The following is a 19,529-nucleotide window of genomic DNA, read 5'->3' as shown; positions in this document are numbered from 1 at the left end:
TAACCACTAAGAAGAATATATGCAGTGTATTATTTGTTGAAACTGTACTTCCGATTTGATTTGAAACTGTCTCATTGCTATATGTTTATCAATAAAACTGTAGAAAAAAAAAAGCTTTCAATTGAAGACATTATCTTTGCAAAGGTAGCAGTCAGCTGTTTCTTAAAACTCTTCACATAGAATGGGAAAGAAAAGGTGGCAAGCAGAGGAAAGCATAGTTTGATCCTTCAGAAGAAGGAAAGTAGGTTGTCCACTGGACTTGAGAGGATACTACAGGGCTCAGAGAGGACAAGGTTGGCTTCTCCAGTCAGCTGAAGCAAGTGGCTGGAGATGGGCCCTTGGTGTTTTAATCACTGTGGGAGGCCTGACCTTTGAAACACTCCCCTTAGACTGCTCATGCTTGCTTACTAACTCAACACTGTAAAAGTGTGCCCCAGGAGATCTAAGTGTTGAATGGTAAAAAGCAGGAACCTCTCCTGTCATACTGCCCTGAGGATGAGGTCAGGCCTTGTACTAACTTTTGCTCCAAAAGTCTCAGTAGGATTTATTTTCAGGGCATGACTTGTGTTTTCATGTACAACGATCAAAATTTATTCATTTATTCATGTACAAAAATATATATTTATTCATGTATAGCAATTTACATTTATTCATTTGTTCCTCTACAAAACTATATTTATTCTTGCACTAAATCTACATTTATTCAAGTACAGTTTTATCATCTTCTTTTGGAACATCATCTTAACTCTCCAATCCCTAAATTTAGGCCTGAATTGCTTACAACTCCATCTCCTGTAGAAGCAGGCCTGGATCTCTCTGTTAGCAATAAAGCCGTTTTTAGAGGAGTGTTTCTTCTCTACGTAGCCTGCTGCTAGGGCACTGGCAACACTGCTGCCTGTGATCTTAGCTCTTGACTCTCTCACCCAAGTCATGACCTCCTGCAGGCTGGGCTTAACAGAGTTCCCCTTAAATCCGGTGGTAATTGAGGACTGTTAACACACAAGTGGCAACAAAAATGACAGTTATGGATGATGGTCCACAAAAAAGCAAAATTTGCAGGCATCAAAATTCAGAGAACGTTTCTTTATTTCACACAGTGCATTAATACACACAGCATATTGGGTTATGAAGAATTGTATTAGACACAACTGTGTCCATTTTTTATCAACCATGTGCATCATTCATATGCTGTTTTGTTCTTTGGTCATTTGACAATAAATCTCAAGTTCATCTGCTTATAAAAGCATTTACCTTTGCCCCAAAGGTGGCTACTTGGATCTCAGTGTGGTGCTATACACCTTTAATCCCAGAACTAGGGAGACTGAGGCAGGAGGATAGCGGCAAGTTCAAGGCCAGCCTGGGCTACAAAGTGAGTTGAAGCCTGTCCCGAACTGTATAGTGAGAACCTGTCTCAAAAAGACAAAGGTGTCTGTTTGGGTATTCATAAATACTTAATAATAATTTATGTTATTAAGTAATCTCAACAATATTATTTATTTATAATTTTATAATGCACAATGTGTGTGTTGTGTTGCAACAGACTATTAAATGCATTTATCTGGCTGGTGCTCACAACTGGGGCCTATTTTGGGGGTAAGGCTTGTATTAGGAGCATCCTGAAACATCATGCTAGGGCTCTTATTTCCAGACAGGTCTTATTTTTAGAGAAATATGTTACCAGGAAAAGAAAGTATCTTCAACCCACTACACTCACATTCTCCAAGCAGCTACTCAGATAACTACTTTTGAAATATTTTAAAATGTAGATTGATATTACATATCTGGTTTTACACATTAAATATAAATTTATTAGTTGGATGTGGTCACCTCCCTATAATCCCAGCCTTTGGGAGGCTGAAGTGGGAGGTTTGCTGTGTCTTTGTGGCCAGGCTGGGCTAACACAGGAATTCAAAGCCAGCCAGGACTATACAGCAAACCTTGTCTCAAAAAGAGATAAAAATGGTACCAAAGTGTGTATCAGAATGTGGGCTTCTCCTCTTTTCCCTTTCCTGATGATTAATTGGGAAATTAGGTAAAGTGGCTTCTAATAAACACAATTCCAATTTATAAAGTTCTGGTTCTTTGAGGGATCATTAAGAGACATTTTTGGAACTCCTGTGTCAACAATATCTGCATTTCTTGTTCTGGCTTCTCCTGTCCTCCAAGTGCAGAAAACAGAAGAGACCAGGGTCAAGGTTCACGAAGCCCAGCCTGAGTTAGTCTTTGTTATCATTTACATTTTTAAGTGAGGAATTGGGCGTGGAGAGATTAAATCTGGCCATTGAAGGCCAAGGTCATTAAAGGTCACAGTTGGCAGAACTGAGCTGAGTGTGCAGGTTTATTATCAGATTGCTTCGCACTGACCCATTGAAGTCAAGGCAGCAAGCACTAATCTGAAGACACTCTGAGGTCCTTGCTCATCTTTGTACTGCAGCCTGACACTCAGCAGGGGGCACAGCAGGCAACCACAGGGCTGGTGAGGGAGAGACAGGCGTGAGCTGCAGAACCGCAGCACCAGGACCCAGAGGCAAACGTGGCGGCAGCTCAGATCCCAGGCTTAGCACTAATCAATCCACGACGTCAGTGGCGTTGTGCTTCAGGCCCTGTTGTGGCTCGGACCCTGTGTGGTAGGTGGGATGTTGTGAGCACAGAGTCAAGCACTTAGCATGCTGCCTGCTCATGACACGTGCTAACTGAATATTAATGTTATTATGATTAATCAGATAGATTCTCCCACAGTGTAGCGCTGTGTTCTACTTGAGTGAGACTCAGTTTCTGCATCTCTAAAGTTGGGAGTCATTTCTCCTACATGGCTGTTTTATTTAGCAAGAACTGCTTTGAAGGGGTGGGGATGTGGCTTGACAGCTTGCCTCGCATGGGCTGGGGGTTCTGCTTCTAGCGCTGCAGGAAACAAGGAAATGACAACGCAAATTCTGTGTTTTGTAATCTTAGCTCTGTGCTCTGAGCCTCTCTAAGCATTCTGCATGTGCTAACTTGCTGTCACCTTCAGGTTAGCCTCATGGGTAAGTCTTGTTCAGCCTGATCCCATTTGCGTAGGAAGAAACCGAGCAACTGAGATGCTAAGGTTGCCGAGCCATGGCTCACACCAGGCACACTTGTCCCGGAGTCTGAGCGTGTACAGCAAGGGCTGCTCCCAGACACAGAACCAATGATGGGAGGATACTGGTAGCAAATCTGTCCAGGTCCTGACACATAGCAGACGCCTCAGCTTGGGAGGCTGAAAACAGGAGGATCACTACAAGTCCGAGCTATGTAGTGAGACCCTGTAAACCCTGTATCCCCTGTACTCAATGGAAAAAAAAAAAAAAAAAAAAGAAAGAAAGAAAAGAAAAAAAAAGAAAGAACCCAGGAGCACGCAGCACTCCTCTGTATGACTGGCCATCTTTAGGTCACCTCTCCTGGGACACTGTGGCTCCAGGCAGTGAGATGTGGAAAGCTGTCCTTTGGGGTTGCTGTCAGTGATGACAGCTGGAGTCCAATAGCTGGAGGGCAGTGCTGATGTGGCTGATGAGGAGGACAGGTCCTAGGAGCAAGATAGCTAGAAGGCATGCATCTAATGGCAGGCAGCCAGCATTCAGGCCAAATGCTCTCTGGAGTCCTCAAGGGGCGATGAGGAACCCTAGGGGACCCTTCTAGCTCTCCATGTGTCTCTCTTGGGCATAGCCTGCATACTCGCATACACTATGGGTTTGTAGAGTCCTTACTTCAGTTTCTCAGTGCGGTAATCCTCCAGGCACAGACCACAGGATCATGAATCAATTGCTTTGTTATTACTGGGAGCATGTTGAGGCTCCATTTTTTTTTTTTTTTTTTTTTTTTTTTTTTTTTTTTTTTTTTTTTTCTGGTACCAGGAATCAAACTCAGGACCTTGCACTTGCCAGGCAGGCACTGTGCACTGAGCTATAACTCTGACCCTGAGGATCCATTTTTGAGGGCCAGTTTCGGTTTCTTTGTGTCTAAGAAAGTATCTAGGATGTATGAATGAATATATGTTGTGGTTTCTATCACAGTGATTCCTTATGAAAATCCCTGCAGTACATGAGAAAATGTTTTACTGCCCCGGAGGAAGATGTGCTGAGCCTGAGAGCCAGTAGTGGGGTGTTTGGGGCTACCTAGGCTTACAATTGGGGAATGCATCTTACACTTACTGCTCACCTTTGGAGCTGGGGGGCAGCATCAGGATCCCAGCACTGCCACAAAGGCAGAATCTCAGGCCCAGTGAGGGCCGCTGGCATTTGTGTTTTAACAAGATCCCCCTGTGATTTGCCTGTGCCTTGAGGGCTGAGCAGCATTTCTAGGGGAGAAATGCAGTGGACTTTGGAGCAGAAATCCTGTGGCCAGAGTCCAGGCTGTCTCTTGCTACTGTGCCATCACTGGGAAGTCACTTGGTCTCTGAGCACCAGTCCCCTGGTCTCTGAACTGGTCTGGAATCCATCCTAGTGGCAAAGGGACACACAGGCACTGTGACAGATGTCCTTTCCTTTCTCTCAACTGTCAACAGTTGAGAGAGAACAGTCAGAAAAACTAGGATGGCTCCTTCAGAATCTTTAGGAATGGTTCCTGAAGGATGTCACGACAGGATAGAGAGAGGTGATTGTTCTCTCCTTTGGTCTCCACAGGGAGAGGCATAACATGTGGCAGTTTCTACTGATGGAATTGCTGCAGTGTGACAACCCTGGCAGAGAGGCTGGTCTGAATGTGACATGGGTGGAAGAAGTAAAACTGGCACATGGTCAAGGAGTGCTGTTAGGAGGAGCAAGGATGAAATCCACCATGGGTGACCAACAATGGCTCTACAAGGGGAGCCCAGAGAGCAGATGCAGGCCACTGGACATGGTAACCAGAGACATGGGAATAGGCAGAAGGAAGTGGTCTGGCCTTCCCTTGGCTCTTGCCTCTTTGGGCTCCCGGTGTTGTACATTGCTGCACACAGTCATCCTAAACACTGCAGGATCATGGAGTGACTGCTTTGTAGCTACAGGGAAGCATTTTGGTCATCCATCCCTGAGGGCCAGCTCCTGTTCCTGGGGTCTAGGAAGGTATCTAGAATGTCATGATTTCTGTCACAGTCAAACATGGAAGGTCTTGGTGAGCAGAAGAGGCCCTGTTGGTTTCAGCTCCTGAGTAGCCCTGGGTTTCCTGGCCCTTATCTGCTGGCACTGAGTGCTTCCAGCCCAGAGAAGGCACTAAGAAAGAAAGCCATAAAGGTGTTAAAAATGTTCAGATAACAAGTTCTTCTTTGCTAACAGCTTCGACTATGACTAGATCAGAGCTTATGACTTCCCAAGGTACCTCCTGCTTTAGTTTCTAAGATAAAATTATTGTGCCTTTTTTTTTTAAACCAAAGGGCTACCTGCCAGACCCCGGAATGGTCTATGAGGTCAGTGCCCAGAAAACATGAGGATTTACTGAACTCTGATGCACAAAGCATCGGACAGACCAAGGAAAGGCACATAATATCAAGCCCGCACACCCTCGGTGGAAGAGAAAGAGAAGAGGATCTGGAGGAAAAGAGCCAGTGTATTCCAGGCATTCTGACAAGAGACATGGACAGGGGGTTGGGGAGATGGCTCAGTGGAATAAGCGCTCCTCTGGCAAGTGCAAGGGCCTGAGTTCAATCCCCGGCTCTGGCAAGTGCAAGGGCCTGAGTTCAATCCCCGGTTCCGCAAAAAAAAAAAAAAAAAGAAAAAGAAAAAAAAGAGACATGGACGACTTCAGACCTGTGTCCCTGAGTGGGGCCTAGCTGATTTCCAGGAAGGGATGAGAGGACCCTTTACAGGTCCCTGAGCCGCAGGACCTGGGATTCAGTGTCATGGGGATTCTATACCCTAGAAAGGTATGTGCATTTCCTGATGCTCCCTCTGAACTCCAGCTCCAGTAGCTCAGCACAAATGCTGCACCCAGGTCTCCTCCTGGGAGGGGGAACAATGAGCTTGGAGTGTGCTGGCAGATGTGGAGTGCTCCCTGGCACTTCTGAACCAGAAGTGAGCAGGATAGAGGAAATCCTGCTTTGCTCCCTTGTATTCCTCCTAGCAAATCAGCTTTTCCTTTTCTCCTTCTTTATCCCTCCCCTGACTCCATCCTCAGTGTCCAGTCCTGACTTTCTGAAGAATGCACAGTTCTCACTGGAGGCCAACAGAGAGATGGGGACCTACGGAATATTGGTGAGCACATGGGGCTGAAGGGTTGTGGAGTGGCCGTGGTGCTGCCTGTAGCACACTAAGTGGTGAGAGTGGCTTTGAACCCCTTCTCTGTTTTCTCCCCACAGATTTGGTTCTCTTTTTGGTGAAGAAGGGTAGGGCACATTGCAGTGGGTGGGAGAGGCAATAACGGCAGGGAAGGGTACATTCCAGCACATTTCATGTGAGCTGGTCTCTCTCTTCTTTTTTCTCTTTTTCTATTATTCATTTGTGTGTTCTGTGCATTTTTGCATGGTAGAATCATTTACCCAGCTCCATGGCTCCCATTCTCCTCTCTAGTCTGCAGGTTTTGCTTGTGTGTGGTAGGTCTGAGTCATTGCCACAAAAAGTGTCACAGCCAGGTGAGATGCTGAGCATGGACAGGAAGGACCTGTGGTGGCTGTGGATGAGTGATGTGGTGTCCTGATTAAAGAGAGATGCCTTAGGTCATTGTTCTTTTCTTTGTTTCTGTGTGTGTGTGTGTGTGTGTGTGTGCACTCGCGCGGGCACACAAACTCGTGTGCTGACCAACCCTTTCTCTGTTCTCCCTCACCACTCTCTACCCAGGGTCAAACAAGTGAAAGTTCTAACCCTGTCATGTGTCACCAAGGAGGACATGTCTAAGCTGGGAGCAGAATGCACTATCCTAGAGCAATAGGCACAGCTGGGGTGAGTGCTTTCTTTTCAAGGAGAAGGCACGTGGGTCACAGCAGTGTGAGGAGGAGCTCAGCTTGATGAGGGCACCCTGCTGCGCTGACCAGCTCTTGGGAAGCTCAATCCAGGCTAAGAGGTGGACTGTGATTTTTTAAAAGAAATAAAAAATAGTAAAATAAAATAGAAATGATACAGGATTTCACTGGAAGAATGTTTTCTCTTCATGTGACTCTCCTTAGGCACACTGTACATCATCGATCACTTTCCTCTGTGGCCCATAATCTCCTTGATCAGAAAATTTGGGACACCATTGAGTTACAGGATGTTACAGTACAGGATCTCCTATGTCCTGAGTCCTCACTGACCTTGAAGGGCTAGGGCCACATTGGTGGCTGTCTTTACAGCCCTTCTTTTTCTCTAATTTTTAGTTTGCATATTTAAGTTCTTAACTCTCCTGAGAAGAACGTTAATGATATCATTACCTTATAACATAGGCAGTTGAGCTTAATCTCACTATCTGTCTGAATATCAAACATCTTAGACATAACATGGACAGGCATTTTCCATCAAGTACTGATATGTTAAACTTTAAATTGCTACAGAAAGTGAAAAAAAATAAGTTAAAAATATTAAAAAAGAATAAACAATTACATATTTTTACACAGAAATTTAGAAACCTAACAGCATTGTAAATTTATATATACAACATTGTAGCAGGACAGTCCTATGACATTTTTATTTTCTTGTCTCTTGTTTTCATTTATTACCCTTTTTCTTTTTTCTCTCTCAGGCTTTCAAAGAGAGCAAATTGGTCAAGCAATGGCCGTGACTCATCCACATGGCTGACACTGACAAAAGATCTACAAACTGTGGTGCAGGGTTTCAGGGTAAATTCTGAGGGGATTTGACTGACCTTGTCGAAACAAAAGTTACATTTCTTGTTATATAGGTCTTGCTTTATCTTGGTCTTAACCATCCACCAGAAAGGTATAAAAAATGAGGTATAAAAAGTAAAGCCACATTAATATGCTGAGCTGTAAAAGGCTCAAGTCAACAACTTCTGACATTGCCAGTCCTACGGAGAACCCACTACTATTATGAACTACTGGACTATATTGGATTATTTTGCTGAATTCATGCACCTATAATATTTAAATGTCAATGGAATACCCATCTCTGACAAAACTAAAGAAAAAAAAGGGGCTACAAATGAAGGACCGTTTTATACCGGTATATACAAAATAGTTAGGATAGATATACAGCTACTTTCTCTTAATTCAATGAGAAGAAAGATTTGAACTAATAGTGTTTGGACAGGATATCATGTGTGCATCTTGTACAATGAATTACAACTACGAAGACAACAATATGAAATGTATGAATTATTGAAACTGTCTTACTAATCAGTTTTGAAACTCTTATTGCTATTTGTTTCGCAATAAAATTAACTTTAAAAAAAGAATTTCATGGAACAAAATCATAGGAATCCAACAATGGTTGTTATATTGCATATTGTTTTCTTCAAATTAGTTGTTCAGATGACCAGATATAAGCATGCAAAGCTGGTGAAGTTACAAGAAATTTAAAAAGAGAGAGAGAAAAATTTAAGTATCAATTGCTCCTTTTAATAGACAAGTAGTAATCAGCAGTGAAATTATCTAAGGTATCCTATATACACATGTCTTTTTCCCTTCCTTTTTTTTTTCTTTTGTCCTTTTCCTCATCCCAGTTTTTCCTTCCTTGTGAACAGATTCTTTCCCTTTCAAAGTACTTATGCTTTTCAGAATGTATTTACTGTTTAAGTTTCTTGTGGGCTGGGGAGATAGCTCAGAATAAGCGCTTGCCTGGCAAGCACAGGGTCCTGAGTTCAATTCCCAGTACCACCAAAAAAAAAAAAAAAATTCTTATACTAGGGAAGCAATACAGTATTTACACATGTGGGTCTGACTTATTTCACTTATGAGTATCTAGTTGCATCCATTTACTTATAAAAGTCCTGAGTTTATCTTTTTCTATAGCTGGTTTGTTTTTAGAGCAGTTCTATTGCCTCCCTTTCTTAAGATCCTCTGCAAAGCCGAAGAGAAGACAGAAGCGACATTTGCCTGAGTTGCTTCTGGAGAGTTTCTCAGATGAGAGGAGAAAATGGAACAGGCAAGGCTACCCTCTCTGGGAGGTGCTGTCCCAGGTGTGCAGATGGCTGCGGCTCCGCCAACTCCCAGGAAGCACAAGCTTTGCTGCTGCAGGTGTAGGACAGAGCACATAGCTCACCTCATGGCCCAGGGGAGGAGAGAGAGGAAGAGCTGGGGTCTCTGTTCCTGGGAGGCCTTACACTGCTTCTTGAGAGTGCCACCCAGAGCCCGGGGGACATTTGAAACCCAAAAGACATGATTCAGTGCTGTTTGTCTTCTTCCAAACTTGTGCTGAAATTTATTGCCATTGTGAGGCACAGAAAAGGTGGAAAATAAACCAGCCCACATCATTTAGAGCAGGGACTTGGGGAGGTGACTGGTATTAGATCAGGTCATGATAGAACCCCAGGCTGGAATACACAGCGTCAGGAGAGGCCATGTCCACGCATGTACATGCGCACATACTACGTGTGTCTGGTCCCTCTGCTGCCTGCAACTCTGTCAGTAAGAGACTGTCACCAGATGTAGCCCCTTGCCCTATTTCTAAAGAACTAGGAGCCAAATAAGCCTCTATTTTCCATGCCCCAGGTTCAGTTGTCACAAGGGCAGAAAGACTCCCCTCAAGAACCTGGGGCTGCTGGGGCTGCTCTCCTGTGGGCTCCTGGGAAGAGCCTAAGCATGGTGCCAGCCAGCGCTGCTCCACAGGTGCTGTCATGGAGCTCTGTGTGGCCACGCTGGGACCCTTCCCCAGGAGGACTGTGTTGGTAGGGGGTGTGGCCTGCTCAGTCTGTAGATGCCCAGCAGACATCAATAATGTCTTACTGCAGGGATACCAAGCATCCCAGAGCATGTGATGCTGTACCTTGGGCATGGTTAAGTGCTTTACGAGGAGCTCCCAGCAGCACAACCCATGGGATGTCAAGCTGGCCTGGCGACAGCTGCAGGGTGACAGCAGCCTGGAAGCAGTGCCTGAGAGAGCATGTGTCCAAGCGTAGATAGGGCTGGAGATGGCCTCTGCCATGCTGGGATGTACCCTACTTGCAGGATGAGGACAGGTCATTAGGGAGAGAGAGACTAAGGGCCCTGGTGACCCATGGCACTAGTCTAAGCCCCAACCCTGCCACTCCAAGCTAGTATAGATTTTATTTTATGTGCTAATAGGGGACATGGACAGATTCTGTATGTGGATGCAGGCCTGATTTTACTATCCCAGAGCCTCAGTTTCCCCACCTGTGAGGCGGAGGCAGTATGGTGATCTGGGACGCAGCTGTAGAAAATGCCCATAGCACCTTTGCTTCCTGATAAATGTTCAATTTGTTTTCTTTTTATGGCAAATGTTGAGTTTCTTGGTTAGGAGAGAAACCCCACCCAGCTGTTGCTCAGTGGGTGAGTTGTGTCTTGGTGCAGTCAGCGCAGTGTGCCCTGGGGGTTCTGATGATGAGCTCTTCACAGGGAGGGTCACCCTCTCACAGGGCTCTTCCAGCATGATCCGCGTCTGTGCTGCGGCCTATGTACGTCCTGTGGTCTTTGTATCTGCTGAGTGCAGGGCTCGATGTGAAGGTCTTCTGAAGCTTTTTACCTGTAGCAGGGGAGGTGTGCGTATGTTCCCCGATACCAGTAACCGTAGGACACCGGCCACCTGGATTTTTTTGTTTCACTTTCTTGCAGTTTTTCCCACTGTCATTTTTGTGGCAAACTGTGTGTTGAGCCAGTCTGTTGGTGTAAGATACTCCTGATCCCTGTTTCCGGCACAGAAAAAAGATGCTTGCCAGCTATTGTGAGTGATAGTGAATTTTAGGAGAGTAAAAGATTGCAGATAGGTCATTAACTACTGGATAATGATCTGAAGTTGAAAAGCTATAATACAGAAAAATGTTGATTCTGAACTAAGACTTTAAAATGCATTGACTTTTATGACATATGCATCTATATATCTGTGTATGTGTAGTAGTTTTTATTTATTTTTTGTGGCTCTGGGGATTGGACTGAAGAACTGTGCACTGAGCTACATCTCCATGTCCCTGATTTATTTATTTATTATCTCCAGGCAGGGTCTTGCTAAGTCACTAAATTGTTAAAGCTGGGCTTTCCCATGTGATCCTGCTGCCTCAACCTCCCAGAATTCTGGAATCATGGGTGTCTGCCATCACATTACACATTCTTATGAAGCATTTTCTTCCTGTGCACATTTAAAGTGCTTCCTGGTCATTTTCATTATGGAAAACTCCTCAAGAAATAACAAAATGTCAGCTTTCTGTTGCCACAACAAAATACTCAAGACAACTCACAATAAGGAAAGGTTTCTCTGACTCACGGTTTGTCCATGAGTCAGAGAGGGTTGTGTCCAAGGCTGGTTGATCCTTGCTCTTGGGCCTGTGGGACACAGTGGTTAGTAGAGGCAGCAACTCACCTCAGGGTAGCCCAGAGCAGAGAGAGGGCAAGGGAAGAGGTCCAGTTCCAGTACATGCTTCAAGGCCATGACCCAGTGATCTAAGGGTTCTACCATCTTCATACATGGGCCTTAGGGAGATACTCAGCTCTCAACACCTAGCAGTCCTTGGTAAGGCTCCTTTTTTGCTTTGTCCTCATTTTCTTTTCTTTTTTTAAATTTTAAGTTAGTACAGGATTTCACTACACAGCTTGGACTTGTAATGATCCTCCTGTCTTCAGCCTCCCTAGTGTTGGGATTACAGGCATGTACCACCATGCTGACTTGGTCACTGGCTCAGCTCCTGAGGGTGGGCCCACCAGGGCATGTGGTACTAGGGATCAAGTCCTGGTCCCTGCGCTTGCCTAAACAGGTGTTTAGCCCACTGAGCTATCTCACTGGCCCCTTTGTCTTCATTTTCTATCTTATCTTTCATAGTCAGGCCTTCATGCTGTTACTGGAGACCAGAGAAACAACTCTAAATCTGACCTAAGTGTGCATCCACCCCCAGATCAACAACTTCTAGCTTACAGGTGGCCCCTTCCTCACATGAAGCAGAATGATGGGATTTTCTCTTGCTGTTTGCTTCCAAACAGGCATAGCGTGTCGTTTGCTTGTGGGGGTTGAAATTCTGTTTGCAGTGCATGAAACTGCCTGCTAGGTTGGTGTCAGATAAAGACAGGACACTGAATTTAAGTTTTTGAAGGGGAGTAGAGCAAGTATCACAGGTAGTGCTAATGTCAGTGCGCCTTACTGAGCCTCGATTGTGAACCCAGCTCACTAAATCAAAGTGTTTGTTCCTATATGTGCTTTATAAGGCACGCAGAATATTTGAGGGTTAAATCATGCTGGGAAAGTTTTTGCAGGGCTGGCATTCTTCAATTCTGTTTTGAGATCAGAGACCTTTCTGCCCTGCAGAAAAATATTATTTATTGATGTGGTATAAATTTTCTTTAAGAACAAGTCAGAGCTACTTAACTCGAGTGGTTTATCAAGTGAATGGCTTGAATAACAGTATGCCACCATGAGAATCACAGCACGCAAACACACAGCCTTTATCAACTTTAATTGGTACAGTTATCGCTGGTATGCAACATGTCTTAAAACAATGAGAGACACAATGACATCACGTATCAGAGAAGTTGCCGGTCTTTTTACCCTTTCCATGATGTCAGCTAACTTCCCATAAGAAAGAAACCTGGCGAGAAGCTCTTGCTTAGCACTATTACCAGTATCGCTGAGTGCCTCTTCGACCCAAGCTGAAATGGTACATTCATTTGCCCTACAAAAGGTTAAAGGCAAAGAAGGTGAATGAACGTGCAAATTAGCATCTGGCCTGGTTGCGAAATTCATTTCTCAGGCGCAAGGGATGGAACCGTGCATCCTTGCAAGCAAGATGATGGGCAAACCAGTGACATCAGACCACACAAGGAATCCCAGGATCTCAAGGTGGTGAAGGCCAGTGCTATTTGTGTCATCCTGGCCTCTTGTGTCTCAACTCATTGCATGTCCTTTATCAGGAGATGGACACCATCCTCTGGGACCCCAGGCACAGTGAACCCTACCCCCAGTCCACTTCACTGGGAAGTGAAGCTGTCTGATGTAGCTAGGACACAACTGGAGTTTTATAGAATAAGTAAAGACTAACACCCAAGTATCACAGCAAACAAGAAATTGAGATCACTTATATACCATTGCAATACTTCAAGTGTCTATAAATATGTCTGTCCAGAATTGGAAACACCATAGACATGATTTCATGAATTCTCAGGACACCTCTGTGAGGTAGGAGGGGACACAGTCAATGTGACAGCATTGTCCTCCTCAGACACAGGTGGGCAGGGCTGTGCAGGAGACCTCTGCCGGGCCCTGGAAAAGGAAAATGCAGCTGACTCCCACTCTGTGCTCATGTGTGTTGGACAGAGAGGAGGCTGCTTGCTTCCCTCCCGTGGCAGCACCCCGCCTGGGTGAGTGTGGCTGTCAGAAGCACTGCAGCTTCTCTCAGCTGGATGGGACAGGCTCTCCTTGGTGGGAAGGATGTCAGCTACAGGCATCTATTTCAGGGGTACACATGCACACACACATACACACACACACACGTGTATGTTTTGAGTAACATTTGTAAAATACACTTGCTAAAATCATTGGCCAATTCCAAAGCGGAAAAAATACACTTGGCAAAATAAGGCCGCACCATAAGTATTTAACACTAACCAACATCATGGGTGCATCTGAATTTTCATCGGAGGCTGTCAGCTTACGGAGCACCCCAGTAGGGGCCAAACAGACCCTGCTCTTTGCCACCAGCCTCAGAAGTGAATTAGAAAGACAAACTAGCTCTGTGCTGTCCCCATGGCAACCTTTGGTGAGGAAAGGCATTTGCCACACTAGGGCTCTTAACAAGCAAGGGGTCCTGGGAGAGACTGATCCTGGTCCCAGGGGCACAGGACAAAGGCAGTGTCCTGATATGTCCCTTCCCAAAGGCATTCACTGGACATAACGTCCAGATGTTTTGGGCTGAGAGAGGAGGACAAAACCTCATGCAGGGCTCTGTTTATTGACTTGTCCTTTGGCAGGTGGAAAGCCCTGTGGAGTGTGGGATGGGGTAAGAATATTATCCAAGCCCAGCATAGCGAGGGCGCACCTGGGCATACTCAGCCATGTTTTGGGGATGGTCCACGCTGAGCTGAATTCAGAGACACCTAATTGCTTCCCACTTTTTCTTCCTTGCCCTCTCTGGCTGTGGGCACCTCTGGAGAACTCTCCTGGACCCAAGGGGCTTAGGGAAAATCATTGTCAGGGTGAGACAAAGGTTATGGGAAGGGGCGCTGCTCCTGGTTTCTGACTCTAGGGTCATTTCCAAAACAGCCATGGGATGGGCTACACTGAGATGTCTAAACTGAGTTTCATGTTCTTTGTGACACTGTGGGACATGACACATTTTAAAATGTGCTTTCTACTCTGTGCAATCCAGATGCGAGATGCTAGTTGCTAGTACAGAGCAGGATACAGGTGGAGTCTTGAAATAAAGTCCTTCAGAAACACAGAGGCCTAAAGGGGCATTCACATATGCCAGGAAACAAGCCCTCAAATAGCAAACTAAGAAACTTGACATATAATTTCATTTTGGTAAAAATAAGACGTGAATGATCCGAGAGTGGAGAGTGTTTTCTCTGTCTGTCGTGGGCTCTGCAGTGAACAGGAGTTCTCAGCCTTAGCACGTCGGAGGCTGTGGGTGGGGCCATGGTACCAGATATTGTCCCAGGCACAGCAGGATGTGTAGCGGAGTCCAGGCCTCTGTCCACGCTGGCACCCCTGTGGCACTCATGGCCATCAAAAATTCCCACCTGGTATTTTCCGACGTCCCCAGGGTGGGGTGGCAAAAATCACCTCTTGGTTGAGAATGATTGAAATAAATGGATGCCCTCAAAGGCACAGTACTTTCTCAATATTGGGTGAACAAGATTTTAGTGACCAGTCCCAAGGATGTTTCCTTATCAAGCGGGAGAACTGGTAAGGTAAGGGTGTGGGGAATAGATGGACTGTGCATGGTGCCTGCTTCCTGTGGAAATGCAGATTCACTAGGGCCTCTTTTTTATTTCTTAAAACAGTTCACAACCATTTCCTGGCAGGCAGTAAGGCGGCGCATCAGTTGCTCTGTGGGTGTAAAGCAAGATGTCTGGGCTCCTCCAGGCAGCTGATCCACTCCCCAGAAGGGACTTGCTGGTGCCTCACCTTTTCCCCTGTGCATCTCTCCCTCCTCCTGGTCACAAAGTGCATCCCCTGGAGGGAAGCTTGGGGGCTGAGATCCCATGTGAATCTGAGAGGCCCTGCAGGGAGAACAGGTAGAGCCAGGCGGATACCTGATGCCCACGTGCGGCTCTGCCCTGGCCTGCTGCCCCTCAAGGACCACCTCCATGTCATTAATTAGGCAGCTAAGGGGCAGCTTTGGGTGCTAGGGCCCAGCAGGCCCCCAAGACATACAAAATATGTTACAAAGGAATCTGAACCAGCCCGCTTCCTCACTGCAGGGGCAGAGCTTCCCAGGACCTACGTCCTTGTTCTCCGAGGATCTTAATGTAATTTTCTATACAGAAGCTTAAGAAATGACCAAAAAGTTTTCACAAATTAATCCCCAACAAGACCCCCAAGCCTTCTCACCACTCCTTGTCACAGTGGGAATGGGATGGGTGCTGGAGCTGCTGCCGAGGAGGTCTGACCCCCCTCAGTGCCAACTCGGACCCTCTCACCTGGAAATCAGGGTTCTTTCTACCAAAAAGAGGATATTGTGGCAGCCAGAGGAGAGAGAGGAAAATGGTAACAACCATACCAAGGAAACTGGGCTTAAGATTGTCGTTCAGTGCACATCAGGTACTTGATATTAATTCTACTGGGTAAGCACTTATAAATAAAGAGCAGTTCTTCCTCGCACTCGGCCACTTTCCTCTGTTAGGAGTCGTCGTACAGAGGGTTGTTGTAGTTTCCCCAGGACCCGTAGTCGTGGTCATCCAAGAGCCTTCCATAGGAGGAGTGCCTAGGAGGAAGGAGACACAGGGGGTCACAGTAGCTGTCACCTGAACCTAGTCCCCACCTTGCTGCTCATACCAGGAGGCTGGCAGGCACTTGACAGGAAGGAAGGCTGTCCCACAGAGACAGCCATGAACCATGGACCCACCAATCTCTGAGATGGGGGGCCACCCCTAGCACCTGAAGTCATGGGTGCCCCACCTGAGCTAGACGGGCACATTCTGTGGACATCAGTTGGGTCCCTGTATCATCCTCCTCCTCTTCCTCCTCCTCCTCCTCCTCCTGAGCTAGACGGGCACATTCTGTGGACATCAGTTGGGTCCCTGTATCATCCTCCTCCTCTTCCTCCTCCTCCTCCTCCTCCTGAGCTAGACGGGCACATTCTGTGGACATCAGTTGGGTCCCTGTATCCTCCTCCTCCTCCTCCTCCTCCTCCTCCTCCTAGGGGGAAGGATGGAGATGGGAGCAGTGTTCCTTCGATGGAGAACTTAATTCCCCTAGAACACCGCTGACACTGGCAGACATCTATTTAGTAAACAAGCATCTTTATGGAAGGGACAGAACTCCCCACTTCTGTGAGGTAGTTTAGCTTCTCCAGTTATTTTTGTCTCTATCATATAATTCTAGTTCCATAAAAGATCAGCTGGCAAGAGATGTACATCCTGACTATGCTGAATATTTTTTGACTCCCTCTGCTTTCATCTATAAAATGGAAAATTAAAAAAAAACTATACATTAGGGTTGTTGGGAAGATTGAATACAGCAGTGCATATGAAGGTGGTTAGCACATAGTAAATGCATACTAAGTGCTGGCCAAGGCTGCTTCTCAGTTTTTATGATAATGAAACTTACATAAGCACATGGTAAATCTGCAGGCAGTAAAACACGGCACTGAATGGAAAGCAAACCTCCCACTGAGGAACTCCTGAAATTAGGCCCACCATAGTTATAAAACCTGTTTCTTAAATTATCACTATTTGAATTTTATAAATTATTGTGCCAAAATGGGGTCAGAGAATTACAAGTCTTTTTTCTGTTTCATACTGTGGACTCTTCAGGTGACACTGTAAGAGGCCTTGGCCAAGCAAAGACTGATGCTGACATTCATTGTCTTTGCCTTCCCATTTGAAGGAAGAGCAAGCTGAGTAAAATGTAGACAGGTAAGGAAAAAGTCAAGGGGAACCCAAACAGGGAATGTCCTGGATCTGGAGGGCTCATTTCAGCACCCTCGTGAGCCTCAGCTGGAAGAACAGGGTCCACGCCAGGGCTGGATGCACTCAGTGCTGTTGTAGAAAAGAGTACAGTGACCAGGTTTCACAGACCTGTGATAAGGGGAGGGCAGCTTGTGAGCACGATGACCTGTCTCTCTAGCTAAGAATGTCCCAAATCATGGCACATTTTGGATGGAAATGGAGAATTTTTCCAATGAGCATTTCAGAGTTTGAAAGTAAGAACCTTTTCAGTCCTAGTGTTAGGACAGCAGGAGCCACGGCACTCGGACGGCTTTGTCAGTGAGACTCAATGTGGACTTGTGCAGCACTCTCTCCTTGCTCTAGGGCAGTGTTGCTTCATCTGATTTCATCTGAGAAGCAATCTCATGACTGATGTCAGGATCAGGGTCAGGCCAGGGTGATTTTGTTTCCTCAGACTCCTGATAAGTATTAGGATCTGCCTGATGCCAAGGGTTTTTTATTTGTGGTGCCCAAGCTCCTCTTCCATGGTGACTGTCACACCCGCCCTTGGTGAGTGAGCCCAGTGCACTGCACTCCTGAGTCTGTGCGGCTGATAGAGGCCCATGGCTGCCTTCCCCAAACCAGGTCCTTCTTGCTGGGTGTAAATAAGTATAGTAGTGCTGTTTCACCCTGATTCTTGGGCCTGTACCCTTCTGTCATCCAATATGTATCTGCAGAGTGGGTACTGCAGTGTCACTCTGCGGTGACTTGGGCAGTGCCAGAGGCTGCATGCGGATCCAGCAGAGGACCTGGGCAGAAAGTGGGGTGACTCCATGTGCAGAGTAGGGGAGATATGGAGGGACTTGGAGCCAGGTGCACAGTGTGAGGGAGGGAAAGATGGGGAGGAGGGTGGGAAAGGCGGGCACTTCTCAGCTGGACAATTTGGTATTAGCCAGGCCAAGAAGGACCACCAGACTCTGACAGGGTGCCTAAAACCAGAGGTGTGATGCAAGTGTGCAAGGAGGGGTTGGGAATGGGGATGAAGCTGGCCTTTCCCTGTGTGGCCCTGGGCCAGGAGCCCTGGCAGCCCCTGGGAGCCCACTCAAAATGCAGGTACAAGGCCTGGTCTAACCACACCAGAACCCAGGGGCAAGGACCCAGCAAACTTTCTGGGAAGCTTTCCCATAGATTCTTGGACAATGAAGCTTGAGAATCAAGTGGACCAGGGAGCCAGGGCGATGGCACAGTAGAATAAACACCTCCCTGGCAAGCACAAGGGCCTGAGTTCAATCTCCAGTTCTGCCAAAAAGAAAAAAAAAGAAAGAAAGAAAGAAAAAAGAAACAAAGAATCAAGGTGACCAGACCTGTGGAGTCTCCAAAACTGATCTGGAAAATAAGACAAGAAACACAAAGCCAACCTGTGGACAACAAATTCTAGGCGCTCTTAGCTTTCATAGCTGGCTGAGCCTTCTCTGCTACTGGCTGCTCCCTCAGGGTTCGCTGCATAGGGCTGAAGTCCACCAGCCAGCACAAGGAGTCCAACTGTGCAAAATGAAACCCTTGCCTGGTAAAACACCAGCAAAGACAGGTGACTCCGGCAGGAGGACCCCGGAGGCTGGCCCCGCTTTGTCTGTAAATCAGGGTCAGGTTTATTTTGGTGATGAGAACAGCCCTGCTGCCTGTCTGGGTCCCAACACACTAATTATAGCAGCTCCACCTCCCTGCCGCGGCAGATAGGGTCTCTTGCCCCCATGGTCATCTCCTGGTTGAACAGATAAACAAAATCAGGCAGCTGACCTCATCCCTAATTAAAGATACCCTTCTGCAAGAGGCAGCCAGGGCCTAGGCTTTCTTCTAACATTGCAAACGAGATCAAGACTTCCCCAGGATGATTTCTTTTCATGAACGTCTGATATGAATGCAACTGCACAGGCACCGCAGAATAGTTCCCCAAGACTACCAAGGGGGGACATGGAAGTCCGACACCAGGGTATGATTAGAGAACAGAGCACACTTGGCCTCTTCCTTCTCCTCTTCTCCTATCGTTTGAATCCCTGATTGCATCCCTGGAGGGGATGTGCAACCTCACCGCCCACTGTTGGCAGCTGCCTTCTCATACAACACCAGGGCCAAAGCACTATTCTGGCAGCAATGACCACAAGCAGGACTGAACATGTGTGCATATCAACTTTGAGTGAGATGTTGGGATTATTACAAATAGGGAAACTAGGGTAGGATGCTGGACACTGCCCCTGGCTTGCCTTTAACTATGATGCTGGCTTCTGGCTGGCGCCCTATACTTGTTGCCTTACCTTCAGTCAAACCACCTTGGAGGAAGGGTGTGCTCAGCTCTATTTTTGCAGATGGAAGAAATCAAAGATAAGAAAGATTAGCTTTTGCCCAGGGCCTCCTAGACAGC

At 46.4% G+C, this 19,529-nt stretch overlaps 1 protein-coding gene across 1 annotated transcript in view; it reads right to left on the bottom strand.

The window, feature by feature from the left end:
• Positions 1-12,460: 12,460 nt before the first annotated feature.
• The window catches only part of Parm1 (prostate androgen-regulated mucin-like protein 1), an 80,879-nt gene continuing 73,810 nt past the window's right edge, over positions 12,461-19,529 (bottom strand). The window contains exon 4 of the mRNA XM_012514258.2: positions 12,461-15,945. Within this exon, the coding sequence (XP_012369712.2) occupies positions 15,861-15,945 (85 nt within the window). The 3' untranslated portion in view covers positions 12,461-15,860. The remainder of the gene's footprint in view (positions 15,946-19,529) is intronic.

The sequence above is a fragment of the Octodon degus genome, unplaced genomic scaffold (assembly GCF_000260255.1).
Source record: "Octodon degus isolate 3935 unplaced genomic scaffold, OctDeg1.0 scaffold00028, whole genome shotgun sequence".
Classification (NCBI taxonomy): domain Eukaryota; kingdom Metazoa; phylum Chordata; class Mammalia; order Rodentia; family Octodontidae; genus Octodon; species Octodon degus.
Note: the sequence above shows the minus strand (reverse complement) of the source record. Positions and strands in the feature narration are given on the sequence as shown.